At 38.3% G+C, this 16119-nt stretch overlaps 4 protein-coding genes and 1 pseudogene across 4 annotated transcripts in view; 2 read left to right on the top strand and 3 right to left on the bottom strand.

The window, feature by feature from the left end:
- The window catches only part of LOC115436302 (zinc finger protein 239-like), a 131343-nt gene extending 128549 nt beyond the window's left edge, over nt 1-2794 (top strand). The window contains exons 4-5 of the mRNA XM_030159138.1: nt 946-1311; nt 1564-2794. Coding sequence (XP_030014998.1) covers nt 1013-1311; nt 1564-2260 — 996 coding nt within the window. The 5' untranslated portion in view covers nt 946-1012 and the 3' untranslated portion in view covers nt 2261-2794. The remainder of the gene's footprint in view (nt 1-945; nt 1312-1563) is intronic.
- Nucleotides 1-15537, bottom strand: part of LOC115436299 (zinc finger protein 239-like) — a 210295-nt gene extending 194758 nt beyond the window's left edge. The window contains exon 1 of the mRNA XM_030159135.1: nt 15440-15537. The gene's annotated coding sequence lies outside the window, so the exon portion shown is untranslated. The remainder of the gene's footprint in view (nt 1-15439) is intronic.
- Nucleotides 1-16119, bottom strand: part of LOC115435234 (NACHT, LRR and PYD domains-containing protein 5-like) — a 753056-nt gene that overhangs the window by 702626 nt on the left and 34311 nt on the right.
- LOC115436241 (NLR family CARD domain-containing protein 3-like) overlaps nt 1-16119 on the top strand; it is a 1147354-nt gene that overhangs the window by 465401 nt on the left and 665834 nt on the right. The window lies entirely within an intron of this gene.
- The window catches only part of LOC115436275 (zinc finger protein 664-like), a 1196486-nt pseudogene continuing 1191754 nt past the window's right edge, over nt 11388-16119 (bottom strand).

A 16119-nucleotide genomic window follows, 5' to 3' on the forward strand; every position in this document is an offset into this window, starting at 1 on the left:
CTACAAATACAGGTATTAACAGTGGATATACTACTACTACAAATACAAGTATTAACAGTAGATATACTACTACTACAAATACAAGTATTAACAGTGGATATACTACTACTACAAATACAAGTATTGACAGTGGATATACTACTACTACAAATACAAATATTAACAGTGCATATACTACTACTACAAATACAAGTATTAACAGTGGATATACTACTGCTACAAATACAAGTATTAACAGTGATTGTACTACTACTACAAATACAAGTATTAAGAGTGGATATACTACTACTACAAATACAAGTATTGACAGTGGATGTGCTACTACTACAACTGCTAGTACAAAAGAACTCATATGTACATTATTGAATCTGCATCAATTTTCAAATTTACAATAAGAATATTGAGTTTATATGCATATTCAGGCCCTCAAAACTTCCTGCAAAGCTTTAAAATAACAACAACAACAACAACAATAATAATAATAATAATGATGATAATAATAATAATTAATAATAATAATAATAATAACAGAGAACATTACAGGTACAGTAGGACCTTTGCTTCTAATTCTCAGCACTTGGACCCTAATAACGCATTTAATTCATCTAATTTAGTTCCAGTGAACAAAGTAAACAGTTATTTTCCCTGTTTTGTGATTTTGTAACTATTTAAAGAATGTACCAACACTGGAGAGAACCTGACATTTTCAACATCTTTCAATATTTCTGTTATTATTTGTTTTTTTCTGGTCTCATACACATCTGTTAAGGAGAAACCATCAAATATTGGGTGTCTTGAAAATGTTTCATTGATTGCCTTACTAGTTGATTTTGTCTATCTGCTTAATCTGGTTCCAAACAGATATGTTTGTTGTGTTCTGTTCCATTGCATTTCAGTGACCTCCTCTTCTGTTTCTGTGTTTTTTCATGTATGAAGAAGACAAAGGTGGATTTGAACTGAAACGTAAAAGTCATATCTGGAGGAAGATCAAGATCACCTGATTCCAGCAAACATGGATGGAAGGCCCACCTGTGACCAGTGTGGAAAGACTTTCACCATAATGAGTGGGCTGAAGAAACACCTACGCATTCACACTGGAGAAAGGCCATATGAGTGTGACCAGTGTGGAAAGACTTTCACCACAGCAAGATCCCTAAAAAAACACCAACGCATCCATACTGGAGAAAGACCATTTGAGTGTGACCAGTGTGGAAATGCTTTTGCTACAGCAAGTGAACTAAAAAGACACCAACGCATCCACACTGGAGAAAGACCGTATGAGTGTGACCAGTGTGGAAATGCTTTCACCACATCAAGTTCCCTAAAAATGCACCAGCGCATCCACACTGGAGAAAGACCGTATGAGTGTGACCAGTGTGGAAATGCTTTCACCAGAGCAAGTGACTTAAAAATGCACCAGCGCATCCACACTGGAGAAAGACCATATGAGTGTGACCAGTGTGGAAATGCTTTCACCACAGCAAGTGAACTAAAAAGACACCAACGCATCCACACTGGCGAAAGACCATATGAGTGTGACCATTGTGGAAATGCTTTCACCACAGCAAGTTCCCTAAAAATCCACCAACGCATCCACACTGGAGAAAAACCGTATGAGTGTGACCAGTGTGGAAATGCTTTCACCACAGCAAGTTACCTAAAAATCCACCAACGCATCCACACTGGAGAAAGACCGTATGAGTGTGACCAGTGTGGAAATTCTTTCACCACAGTTAGTGATCTAAAAATCCACCAACGCATCCACACTGGAGAAAGACCATATGAGTGTGACCAGTGTGGCAATGCTTTCACCAGAGCCAGTGATCTTAAAATCCACCAACGCATCCACACTGGAGAAAGACCGTATGAGTGTGACCAGTGTGGAAATGCTTTCACCACAGCAAGTTACCTAAAAATCCACCAACGCACTCACACTGGGGAAAGACCATTTGAGTGTGACCAGTGTGGAAAGGCTTTCACCACAGCAAGTAGGTTAAAAATCCACCAACGTATTCACATTGGAGAAAGACCATATGAGTGTGACCATTGTGGAAAGACTTACAGATTCCTGTCTGCATTACATACTCACCGCCGTGTTCACCACACAAAGTTGATGTATCCCTGTGATAGGTGCACAAAGATATTCTGGTCCTCTTCCTCTTACAAGTGTCACCAACAGACCCATATTGGAGAGAATCCCACTCAGTGCAGATTCTGTGACAGATTTTTTTGTCACAGGTTAACAATGTACCAAACATGAACATGTCAAATATTTCCACAAAAGACAAAAACTGAACAGTTGGACAAAAAGTAAGACTCTAGACAATCAGTGTCATAACACACCAAAACAGTTGGAGTGTTATCAATGTCCAAACAGATCCTTGTTGTTCTCTGCTCTCTCCCATCATCAGCTCAGATGTGAATCATCGTCTGGACCAAACAGTACCTCAGCATCAGATGACAAGAAGAAAACACAATGTGTCTGAACCAGCAGCACCGACTTCTACTGACAAGAACATCAGACTTCAAAACCTCCAGATCAGGCTTCACAGGATCCAGATGTGAAAACAAACACCAGACTGAAAGCTGTGTTTTGTTGTCTTCAGAGTACAGAAGTGTGTTCTAATCCACCACTCTGTAGCAGGAAGCAGGACGTGACATCACTGGTAAGGCGGGGGAAGGGAAGGATAGAAATCAGACCCACCTGAGAGCTGTGTGGTGGAGGGAAACTCAAACAAAGGAGAGACTGGAAGGAGGTTTGATCGACAGGAGAAGTGACAATGAAAAGGAAAGGGTTAGTTGATGTGACTTTAAGTGAGGAATCTGGAAGTGGACTAGTATGGACCCAGGACTCTTGAGAGGAGAATTTGAATCCCTGGAGCAGGCGGACCTGGTCCTGCTCGGACTATTGTTGCTCTCTCTCCGGGTCAGAGGACACCTGACGGCTCCCCTGGAACCCAAACTCTCCTGGCTTCTCCCCTGAATATATGTCTGGTCTCTCTCTCTCTCTCTCTCTCTCTCTCTCTCTCTCTCTCTCTCTCTCTCTCTCATCCTCTCTCTCTCTCTCTCTCTCTCTCTCTCTCTCTCTCTCATCCTCTCTCTCTCTCTCTCTCTCTCATCCTCTCTCTCTGTCTCTCTCTCTCTCATCCTCTCTCTCTCTCTCTCTCTCTCATCCTCTCTCTCTCTCTCTGTCTCTCTCTCTCTCATCCTCTCTCTCTCTCATCCTCTCTCTCTCTCTCATCATACTGCCTGTTACCCCGACTGCTGCGGGACAAACCAGGAGGTGGAACCAATTTATAAATTAGGTGCACATGCCTGGATCCTTTAAAATGGTGGACACTAATGTTTTTGGGTACTGGGAGCTTATTGGACACCATGGCAACAGCAGCAAGAGGAGTTCGTTACAGCGTGGATACCATCAGAGAAGAATCATCCATGTGAATGATTCACTGAGACTCTGGAGAGACAGGCGGTACGTGCTCAGGCTTTGCTGTGAACAGACTTTTACAACCGTAATGTCATTGTTAGCTGAACTGAACGGCTTTCTATTAACTTTTGTGTTCATAAGCGTGTTCTCCTCTTAAAGTTGAGTGGCGCCATCTGTGGGCGCCCTGTATGTACTGTTATCATTCTGTTTGGCCACGCCATTGAAGTTATGTGCAGCTTTCATTCTGGTCGATAAATCTAGGCAAGTATATGTCTGTAAGTTAGTTTTACGATTATTTTGTCATTAACTTAGAAGCATGGTTGCTAGCATCTTTTACAGAGCACAAATAAGCTTTCACTTTTTGGTAGAAGCGTTCTGTTCACTGCTAATATTTGAGTCAGGTGGCAGTCTGTTTTGTGTCAGTGCTAGCTTGTATGTACTCAGTTCAGAGCTAATGCGGATGTTATTTGGTAGCAATTGCTATGGTTCCCTGACTAGCAAATTATTTGTGCACTCCGGGAGAAACTTGTGCATATTATTAGCACTGGAGTATTTTTGATTAATGCCAATTAGATTACATGTAATGTTAATGCAGTTCAGAAAAACGTTTTTTACTGTGTACATTCTGTTACTGCATTTCTTGTGCCCCTTATTGCATATTTAAGGTAATTTCATATGGTTTATATACTGTACATGCTTGTTTCATTGGTTTGTAATTGGTGGAATATTTAACTTTAATTCATGTATGGATGTTAATTCATGCGTTTAAAAAGGATGGGTAAAAGTTAAGAAGTGCTTACAGTGGAAACATATTTCAGCACACATTGTAATACATGTATTTGTTTGTATTTCATGTTATTGCAGTTCTACTAAAGTATTATTAAAAGAAGGGAAGGAAAGAAAATAAACAACTAAAACAAGACTTCACCCTCAAACACAAACTGGTCTCTTCCTGATTCTTCTTCACCTTCTGTTGTTAACTGTCTGCCTCGCTCTGCAAGGGTGGCTTCACACATAGTGAGGGCAGAACAAGGTGACTTTATTTGTAGACTGCATACTGTGGTTTATTATTATGTATTTGATTGTGGTTAGTATTTTGTAACATGAATTTAAAGTAACTTGTTGTGGAGCTATTTACTGAATAACTTAACCTTTTTTAATACAATCTGAAAGCATAAAAGATTACTCGTTAAGTTTAACATAAAACTGTAAGATGAACTAAACCAAAATTCATTAGTTTAAATATCTTAATAAAATACACTTAACTTTACTCACTTTGAATGAACTTTCCAAATCATCAGTTTGTGGTTTAGATCTTAAAATCTTAATAAAAGTTAAAATCTAAATGAAGTATTTCATCATTAGTTGTAATTTAACTGTTTAAAATAGCTTATTTCTAAAAACTACTTACTTAAATACTTAAACACAGGAATCACAATCATCTGATCCAGAGACGGCGACAGCAAAAGGTCATTTTATCAACAACATGAATTAAAACTTTACTAATTCAGTTCTATGTCCAGACAACAGTCAGTTCCAGGGTGGATTTACTGTCCAGAATCAAAACAAATCAAATCCATGACACAGTTCACATTATTGGAACCAAGGAGGCCGGACTATTTAATGCTGTTTTGTCACTTCATTGGATCAGTTCTACTCTTGGTTTTGACACTTGTGGCTGTGATTGTGTCGTCACCATGGAGACGGTGGTTCTCCACAGCTGATGCATTTGAAGACATTATTGTGGAAGAAGGACCAAGTGTGGTGTGAGAAACCCTGACACTGACCTGCTTGGACTGGTGGACACACAGTGGATCTGCCAGACTTGGACAGGATGGACCTTCAACCCCTCGCTGTAGGACAGTCCCATCTGAAGAGCATCAGAGGACGAGTCTACATGTCCCATCAGCTCCACAACACCATCATATATGCCTGGGGTTCCAGTCCCTGATCAACACTAAACACCAACACAACTCTACTCAGCACCAGTTGGACACTCACATATTCCATCAGCTCAGAGCAGTCGGCAAAGTTCTGGATGATTCAGCAAACAGGAGTTCACAACCACACACAGGACAAACAAACTCATGTGGACACGTCAAACAACACATTTAGGATTATTTTCATCCACCGACAGAAAACACACATTTGTCTCAGAGTCCAGATAAAAGTCTACAAACAGATTTACATCCCATCATAATGAGCTGCCTTGGTCAGTGTGATGTATATGTAGATGGATGGATGCTGGTGTTTCCAAGTGTGGCCTCAGTGTTCTGTCACAAAGACGGCAGCGCTCCAGGAGTTTAGGCCACTCAACCCTGTCATGCAGGAATTATTAAAAAAAAGTATCGGGATTTGTTTTAGATGGATTTTATTACTCAAAATTAGGCTAAAGTTTAAATGCATTTGAATTAAAAAAAACATATGGTTTTATTAAGAACATATTTAAGTGTCCGTATGTGGACACCATGCAACAAAGGGGTACAAATGTTAAAAATCAATAAATAGCCTCAGACAAAAAACTGCAACATTATGAGAGTTTAATGTTTTTTATAGAATGTACAAACACGTATAAGAGAGAAAAAACTGATTTTACGTGTTTAGAGGGAAACTCCTCATGGTGGTCTGAATACTGGATGCATCATGCATCAAAGGAGTCAAAATAACATGTAGCTGTGATTATGCTAGTTTTATTTGAATTGTTGAAAGATTATTGCTTTTATACCCAAAGATATGATCATTTATCAGACATATAAAGATGCCTAAATCTTATAAATGAGAAATTTAGTATATTATTATATTGAATGATGATTTTAAACTTTTATTTGTTGTATGTTTATATTAGTCCCACATGTGTGGACAGTTGATTTTCAGGGGGTACAAGCTATATTTTATGTCAAAATTCATTTTTAAGAGCAGATATTTGTTCAACACACTTTCCTCTACACACCAATATGTTTTTCTCCTGCCTCAGCCTTCTCTAGTAGAAATTTTGACAGACATTCCTGGAGCATTCAGCACATGGCTGTGATGGCCATGTGCTACCATCTTAAATTTATGCGATCACCGAACAGTTAAAATTGTAAAACTAAGATGATCCTTTTTTTCATTGTGTTGCTTCAGGTCTATAGAGCCTGCTCCCATGTGGTTTGGAGAATACTGCATTTATAACCCTTTGGAAAATGAGCTTAAACTATGTCTACACAAATGTGGACGTCATGCATGAAAGGGTTAATGATGGTCCTCAACCACACACACACACACACACACGCACACGCACACACACACACTTCTGTAGTTTAGTTGTTGTTGAATGGAAAATATACACAAATGAACACCAATGTCATTAATAAACTGCACTGAACAACAAAAGAACCACAACAGCAGCAATTTCTGAGGTTCAACATGGAGTGCAGTACATAAAATGGACACAAGGGGGCTCACTGGACCCTGACAGTGGTCTACTACACCTGTCACAAATGGACCCTGAAAACAGAATCAAAACAAGGATCAGAATAATGGTCTGTGTGCAGAGATTGAACATCTGCCGAATCAACTCAATCAAACATCACTTCCCTGCACTGACAGTTTCACATGTTTCTGCTTCTGTCCATGTTGTATCTTCATTAACATCTGGACCTCCTAACATTAATGAACATGTTATTGGGGTTCAGTTTAGATTGTCTACCCTGTGGGGTTATGAAAATGGAAAGGTTTCGTCATGAACTTTCATAGACTTCTACTCATATGGGCCTTGAAACCTGGTCCCTGTTTCATCTCCATAGGCTTCTACCACCCTGAGCCACGGGACGGCCATTTTTAGTTACCCACAAAATGTTTTCAGCAAAGTTGGAACATTGTCAAAAGTTGCAAATTTGACGACCGCCTGGAAAATGGATTAAAACAACCTCAAATACTTCACACATCACTGATAGATACTTTTGGGATTATTTAGAAGTGATTTTAAATTAATGCAAAAATTGGACCAAAATGACATTTTTATGAAGTTTAGTATAATGTTACTCTGGACCACCGGGGGAAACAAAGACCACCTGGGAAATGACTTAAAACAACCTTAAATTCCTCACACATTAGTAATTAATGCCTTTGGGATCATCTAGAACTGAGTTTAAGTAAATTAAACAATCTTGAGCAAAATTAAATTGTTCAAAATACATAGACTTTCTTTTTGTCTTCTCTTCTTTTTTAAATGCAGTTTATTATTATTATTATTATTATTATAGCATAGCCTTTTGTTGGATCACCAGGGGGCACTGACAAACCCCTGATAAAAGTTTTGAAACACCCTTAAATACCTCAAACATCATTTAGTGAAGCCTTTAGGATCATTCTGAACAGGTTTTAAGTAAATTAAAGTTAGTTTTGTTTGCAGATGATATGAACATCTTTTACTCTGGGAAAAATTTGCAGAGGCTTTTCAATGTCGTCAGAACAGAAATGAATAAACAGACAACATGGTTGGAGTCGAGTAAATTAGCATTACATTTGTCCCCCCAAAAATCTATGCTGTTTGGAAATTGAAAAATAAGCTCACAGGTAAATGTAATAATAAACAAAGTTCATACAGAGAGAGTATAAAAACAAATTTCTTGGTGTGATATTAGACGATAAGATCTGGAAACCCCACATATATTCAGTGACTGCAAAAGTAGCACCGAGTATTGGAGTGAGTATTACCAACTTGGAGACTTTGTCGCTAAATCTGGAAACTTTTTAAATTCTCTTGATGACTTTTTTTTCAAAAGCGACTAGTCACAAATCCATCAACTTTTTCTGGTTTTACTGGAGACTTTTATTGTATTTGGAGACTGTGATGTGAAAGCACGTATCATCCTACACAGTAAGTGATCTTCATCATTGTGAAGCCTTTTGTTTTTATAATTGAACATAAGAATCAAGCACATAGATGGGTACAGACACTGTCCACACAACATAAAGAAGCCAGGTTAACAGGATTGGGATGGTAACAACAAAAATCAGAATCATAAACATTAAATATTAAAGAAAAAAAAGAAAAGAAAATGAATAAACAAGTTAAAAAGGAAACATTGGGAAACTTTGAGGTGGTTTTCAATCCTCAGAGTTTAAATATTTACCGAGTTTTATATTTTAGTAGATTTTTGGTTAGAGACATGTTTAATTGTGTTCAAATATTGCTTTACTTGGTTTTCAAAGTGACGTTTATTTGGTTTATTTTGCATTTATTTGGTTTTATGAATATGAAATGTAGCTGACATGGTTAAGGTTTGTATCAGGAGGGAAAGGTCTTTGGGAATGGATGAGTTTTGACATTTGTTTTGGAGGGGGAGAAGGATGAGTGGAGGTGCGACCTACTGTGCAACATAAGCCCCATAAGGGTCAGTTGGCGACTTGTGGCGACTTTTAGAACAACACTGATCGGACTGATAGGAAGAGCCAGGTACTGACTGGATGACAAAACTTTACACACTCTTTATTCATTCACTTGTGTTTCCCTGTTTGAATGACTGTGTAGACGTATGGGCAGATACCTCCAAAACCAACCTACAGCCATTATGCACACTTCAAAAGACAGTGATACCGATAATTAACATGTTGGGCACGCAGCAACAGTAAATCACAAAAACCACAATTTATTTCCATTAATGGATTATTGCGTCAGCTATCTTTATATTTGTACACCGAGTAACTATTTTTGCTTCGATATTGTAGGTCTTCCTACGTTTCCAACTGATCACTGTCCAACAGGTGTTTCAATTTAGCATAGTCCAGTAGTCACTAATATAAACAACACACATCAGATAAATTTCCCTTTTCTCATCAATTTTCCATTTAAACATTCATAATTCCCATAGCATCTTTACTTTAAATCAGGCATGTGTAAAATTTTCAAGAGTTACAGAAACAAAGAACTTTAAGATAATAAATTCAAATAAATTAAAAAATAATAAAATAAGTAAGCTAAGAAGTTATGGAGTCTGTTACCACTATTAATGAAAAAAAAAAAAATGCAACCATAAATCAAATGGAAAAATGGTATAAAAACCAAATAAAATAATGTCATCAAAACTCTAAATGTAAACTGCAATGAAAAATTAAATGAAAACTTTCAATAAAAATGAAATGAAATAATGATATCAAAACTCAAGTAGAAAAATGCAATAAAAAAAATCAAATGAAAAAAATTGCAATAAAAATCAAATGAGAAAAAATGCCATAAAAGTATAAAATGTAGATCAAATGAAAAATGCACTTAAAAAATGCAGATATTACATGAAAAATTTGGTATAAAAATCAGATGAAATAGTTGTTATTAAAAAAAAAATCAGATGAAAAATTTAAATATAGATTCAAATAAAAAAAAATTGTACTGAAAGAAAGAAAAAGGAAAAAACAAAACCCCGTCTTCTTAGACTAAGCAAAATCTATAATAACAAAAAATTCTCTCTTTTTCCTTCTTTTTTCTATTTTTTTCATATCTTTTCTCTTTTGTTTTTGATATTGAAATAAAATTTATTCATTCATTCATTTTCTGAACCCGCTTTATCCTCACTAGGGTCACTTGGAGCCTATCCCAGCTACATAGGGGCGAAGGCGGGGTTCACCCTGGACAAGTCGCCAGATCATCGCAGGGCTGAACATATAGAGACAAACAGTCACTCTCACATTCACACCTATGGGCAATTTAGATTAACCAATTAACCTATCAGTGCATGTCTTTGGAGGGTGGGAGGAAGCCGGAGTACCCGGAGAGAACCCACGCAGACACGGGGAGAACATGCAAACTCCACACAGAAAGGTCCCACCCCCCCGTCGACTGGTGTTGGAATCGAACCCAGGACCTTCTCGCTGTGAGGCACGAGTGCTAACCACTGCACCACCGTGTCGCCCCCCAGGGAACACAATTCAACACAATAAATGACCCCAAACCCATCGTATGCAGATCTGACACAGTGTATGAGTTCAGTCAAAGTGTATGGAGTCCATGTTGTTGACAGTCTATGATCCAACAGCAGAAGGATGAGGAGAACTCCAACCTTCACACAAACATAGTCATCCTCCCAGTGCTGTGTGGAGGACACACTCAACATTCAACTCAACCACATTTGAATCTGTTTACACACAACATTTCACACTCCTTCATCACCATAACCTGCTGGAAAACAGTCAAACAACGCAAGAAACTAAACAGAACTGAGTCTATGTTTGAATAAGACTTAAAGAACACTCAGTGATGCACATGATAACACATCAAATCAGGACAAAGTCATATTTCACTGATATAAACATGACAATAACAGAACCTGTACTGAAAACATACCTACTGATAATAGAAAGAGTCTATGAAACTACATTTACATGTGTCATCATAGATAGTAAACTGTGTTGGAAACCTCATATTGAGTCTATTCAAAGTAAAGTGTCCAAATCTATAGACATACTGTATAAAACAAGAGACTGACTGAACAAAAACAGCCTGTACATGACCTATTGTTCTTTGATTCTGTCCTACTGAACATATTGCGCAGAAATATGGAGAAAACTATTATAGATACATTAGAAAAATGACAAAACAGAACTATTAGAATAATTAATGAAGTAGGATATTTGGAAGCAACTAATAACTGATTGATTCAACTTAAAACTTTCAAATTGCAGGATATTGTATATATTTAAATACTGTATATGATTTATAATGTAAAAAATAATATTGTTCCAAATAGCATTAAAGACTTCTTTAAATTAAGACAGACTAATTAGAATTGAAGAGGTTTTTATATTTGTGAATGGACTAAAGTGAGGAGAAATGTGAAGTCTAGATGGATTTGGGTTGTGGGTGTGAAATTATGGGATGGATTTAATGATGAATTTAAGTTGTTCACTTCTCTGACAAAGTTTAAAAAATGTCATCAGTATAAAATCATTCAGGAATATGAAGTTGAGATGGTAGACATGTTTCTGTTGTTGATTCTTTGGTTATAATGAGAATGCTTGATGCTGAACACATTTAATTTAATGTCAGCAGTGGATCAGGGGAAAAGGAGAGGCACTAAAATAAGCTTTTGCTTCTAGACTATTCCTTTTTTGGTTTTTATATTTATTCTAATTATTGTACAATGTGTAATGATTAATGTACAAACCAAAATAAACAATTCATTCAATTCAATAAGTGGAAAAAGTAAAACATTAAGAAGTAACTGAACAAATAATTAGTGGATGCCGTTAAAGGGCGATTATGGTAAATACTTTTGTCTCATGTTTCAGGTCCACTTTAGAATTAGAATAAAACAAGATGATTAAGTAGAACATTGAACAACAGAACATGACTAAATGTTTGTTCCAGTTCCATTGATGTCCTGAACTTTCTGATTCATCCAGTGGTTCTTCTTTACCACAGTCATCAGCAGTTCAACACATTTTCAATCAAATCAAACACATTCTGCAGGTCAGGGTTAGACCAGCGGAAAAATGTTGAATCTAGTTTGATATTAAGGTAAACACTGGACCAGACCAATACCAGACTGGACCACTAGATGGAGCACTGATTAGTTGTGACGCCTCCTTTGGTGGTGGTGAACTTTCTGCTAAACAGACTTCCTCCTCCAATGGAATGTGATCTCCTTCATGTTGTCGGCCTCAGTTTGGGACTAAACCACTACCAGCTCATCAGTCATTCTGTCTCAGTTATATTATGTTCATCATGTTGTTTCTAAATGATGTAAATCCAACTGTGTGAACCCCAACCAGCAACAGAATCACAACAAGTTACTGATTAAAGTCCACAGAGTCAGTGAGAAGTAGTATCACCATGGAAACCAGGTCCTTGTTGACCTCCACTAGTTGAACTTTTCACCTCGTGGCAGGTTGAGGTTCAGTAACGTCACTGTTTTGTGAAGGTGGTGCATTAGAACACACTTCTGTACTCTGAGGACAACAAAACACAGCCTTCAGTCTGATGTTTGTCTTCACATCTGGATTCTGTGAAGTCTGATCTGGAGGTTTTTAAGTCTGATGTTCTTGTCAGAAGTGGGTGCTGCTGGTTCACACACACTGTGTTTCTTCTTGTCACCTGATGCTGAGGGACATTTTGGTCCAGACTTTGATGATTCACATCTGCACTAATGACAGCAGAGGGCAGAGGATGACGAGAATCTTTCATCACATTGGAAACATTCAAACTGTTTAGGTGTGTTATGACACTGACTCTTTCCACTAGAGTCCAATGTCTTACTTTTTGTATGACTGTTCAGTTTTTGTTCTTTGTGGAAATGTTTGACAAGTTCATGTTTAGTACATTTTGACCCTGTGAGAAAAGATCTATTACAGAATCTGCACTGGTAGGGTTTTTCTCCAGTGTGGGTTCGTTGGTGGATTTTTAGGTGATTAGCTTTGGTGAAAAACTTCCGACACTGGCCATAGCCATATGGTCTTTCTCCAGTATGGATGCGTTGGTGGATTTTTAGGTGAGTAGCTTTGGTGAAAAACTTCCCACAATCGTCACAGTTATATGGTTTCTCCAGTGTGGATGCGTTTGTGTTTTTTTAGGTATCTTGCTCTGCTGAAAATCTTTCCACACTGGTCACACTCATATAGTCTTTCTCCAGTGTGGATGTGTTGGTGACTTTTCAGGTAACTTGCTGTGGTGAAAGCATTTCCACACTGGTCACACGCATATGGTCTTTCTCCAGTGTGGATGCGTTGGTGGATTTTAAGGCTATCTCCTGTGGTGAAAGTCTTTCCACACTGGTCACACTCGTACGGTTTATTTCCAATGTGGGTGTGTTGGTGTTTTTTTAGGTTACTTGCTCTGCTGAAAGTCTTTCCACACTGGTCACACTCATATGGTCTTTCTCCAGTGTGGATGCGTTGGTGTCTTTTTAGCTCACTTGCTCCGCTGAAAGTCTTTCCACACTGGTCACACTCATATGGTCTTTCTCCAGTGTGGATGCGTTGGTGTCTTTTTAGCTGACTTGCTGTGATGAAAGCATTTCCACACTGGTCACACTCATATGGTCTTTCTCCAGTGTGGATGTGTTGGTGGATTTTTAAGTAACCTGCTGCAGTGAAAGACTTTCCACACTGGTCACACTCATATGGTCTTTCTCCAAAGTGGATGTGTTGGTGCATTTTTAGGTTACTTGCTGTGGTGAAAGCCTTCTCACACTGGTCACACTCATATGGTCTTTCTCCAGTGTGGATGCGTTGGTGAATTTTTAGGTGACTTGCTGTGGTGAAAGCCTTTTCACACTGATCACACTCATATGGTCTTTCTCCAGTGTGGATGCGTTGGTGGATTTTTAGGGAACTTGCTTTGGTGAAAGTCTTTCCACACTGGTCACAGGTGGGTCTTCCATCCATGTTTGCTGGAATCAGGTGATCTTTGTCCAGATACAACTTTTTGGTTTTACTTAAAATCCACCTTTGTCTTCTCTCTACGTCAAAACACAAAGAAACAGAGGAGGTGGTCACTGAAATGCAATGGAATGGAACACAACAAACACATCCGTTTCAAACCACATTAAGCAGACAGACAAAATTAACTAGTTAGATAATTAATAGGACATTTTCAAACATTTAAAAACTCAATCCTCTTATTCTACATGTGAAAATTGATACAGGTTTGACAATGTACAAATGAGTTAAAATTTCTTGTTTTATATATAAAAAAACACCTCAGAACTCGTAGCACCACCACAATCATATGAAGTTACCTAAGGTCACCAACTTGGAACACATTAAATCATGAACTTTTTAAAGTTTTCTGAGGAAATTTAAGTTGGACATGTTCAATCTGCACATCAAAACACCTAAATATGTCCTTTATTGTTACCAATTGGTGGCACTATGAGTCTGATTCAATATTGTCAAGTCATTATGTTCAGGGTGTGACTCTTATCATGCACATGGAGTTTGGTGCTGATTGGATGAAAAACTGTTGAGTTATACCAGTTTTCTTTTTCTTGGTGATACATCCAAATTCACCGCTGCACCCTGAACACATCAAATAACAACCGCCCACCATTTAATGGAGATCAGGACTGGGCAAACGAGAGGAATTTGCATTTAAACAGGTTTGAATCTGTCCTAACTCCAGCCCCCACCCAATTATGGAACCCCCCCCCCCCAAAGACAAAGGGCAGGAAAGCCAACATTTACAACAAATATCAGAAGTACAATGGGGGGGGGGGTTCACCAAGGAGCCAGAACTAAACATTACATTACAACTCCATCTACCAATAGTCTGCATCATCTCATATCACATCATCTCAACAATAAAAGTAGAACCACAACCATAGCATTACTGATACAAATTCTGCAATATCTGCAAAATAACACAATACAAAACACCAGTTCAAAGAAGCAAAACAAGTAATTCAAACAGCAGCAGATACTCAATGTTAAAAGGACAAACAATATTTGATATAACCTCACATACAAACAAAACAGGACTCATTAAGGAGCAAGAACATAGTGAAGTTTGTTTTACATTACAACTCCATCTACTAATAGTCTGCACATGTACTGAGCAACAGGAGGAAAAATCCCTCCTCATCTCCTGCTCCATACACGACAAATTCAGTCAGACGACCTAGACAGCAGCTATCTGTGAGACATGAACGCACTAAACTCTTCTAACTCTCATCTCTGCCTAAACCCTCTTCAAAGCAAAAAACACACAAAAACACTTATACGGTGTATAAAACATCAGGAATACATATTTCTGTAAACCAACAGTCAACCTGGACTATGTCTAAATTAAAACCAAAGGAAAGTTGCTAAAGTTCCCTCTGTATAAATCTAGGATTAACCACCATTTCACAAACTCCAGACCTGTTTCAGTTCGACCTCAATTCTCACAAAATCTAGAAAAACTATTCAGTAAACGGTTGGACAAATTCATAGATAAACATAAAGCAGAGCCGAGGAACTTCACTGGCATTAATAGACTCAACAGAGGAAATCAGCAATTCAATAAATCCAAACCATCCCACAGTTGGAGTATTCACTGACCTCAGAAAAGCTTTTCAGTCCTAAAGATCCAATCTGTGACCCAGCAGCTCCAGAAGGTCTGTATGATGGCTCTGCATTTCCAGGATTTCATCCACTGAGGCAGGAAATCTACAAGTGGAACAAACAAACAGCAGACATGACTTTAACATCCTCCACTAGGGTTTGTCAACGGGGGTGGGACCGCCCCCCAGGGGGCGTTCTGGATGAGAAAGCTGAGAGGGGGGTGCTCAGGCACAAACGGGGGCGTTAGTCACTGTTATTCATCACAATGTAGAAGTATCTATATCAGAACAAACTCTGTTCTATTGAACAGGAAATAAGATTAAACTGTGTATTTTGAGCGGGATTAGAAATATCAGCGCTGCTGGGGCTCTCGTTTTCCTACTACCGTCATGTTATCTCCATAGCAACGGCCCTGAACAAACGCCTATGCAGCGCATAGAAAACAACCGGAGCATGTTCAAGCAGCGCGAGAACCGAAAAAGAAATCCATCCAAACTCACGTGACCGTCTCCGCTTCACTGCAAGCGACGTAGGAGCTCCGGTACCGACTAACTATAGCGGAGAGCACCGAGATATCCAGGAGGAAAAAGACTTGGGTAGATTTGAGCTCAAACTGCTCCTAAGTATCAAAAGATGAGAATCTGTGTCCAAACCCACCGACTAACATCGAGTAGAAT

Source organism: Sphaeramia orbicularis, chromosome 16, assembly GCF_902148855.1.
Source record: "Sphaeramia orbicularis chromosome 16, fSphaOr1.1, whole genome shotgun sequence".
NCBI classification, from domain to species: Eukaryota; Metazoa; Chordata; class Actinopteri; order Kurtiformes; family Apogonidae; genus Sphaeramia; species Sphaeramia orbicularis.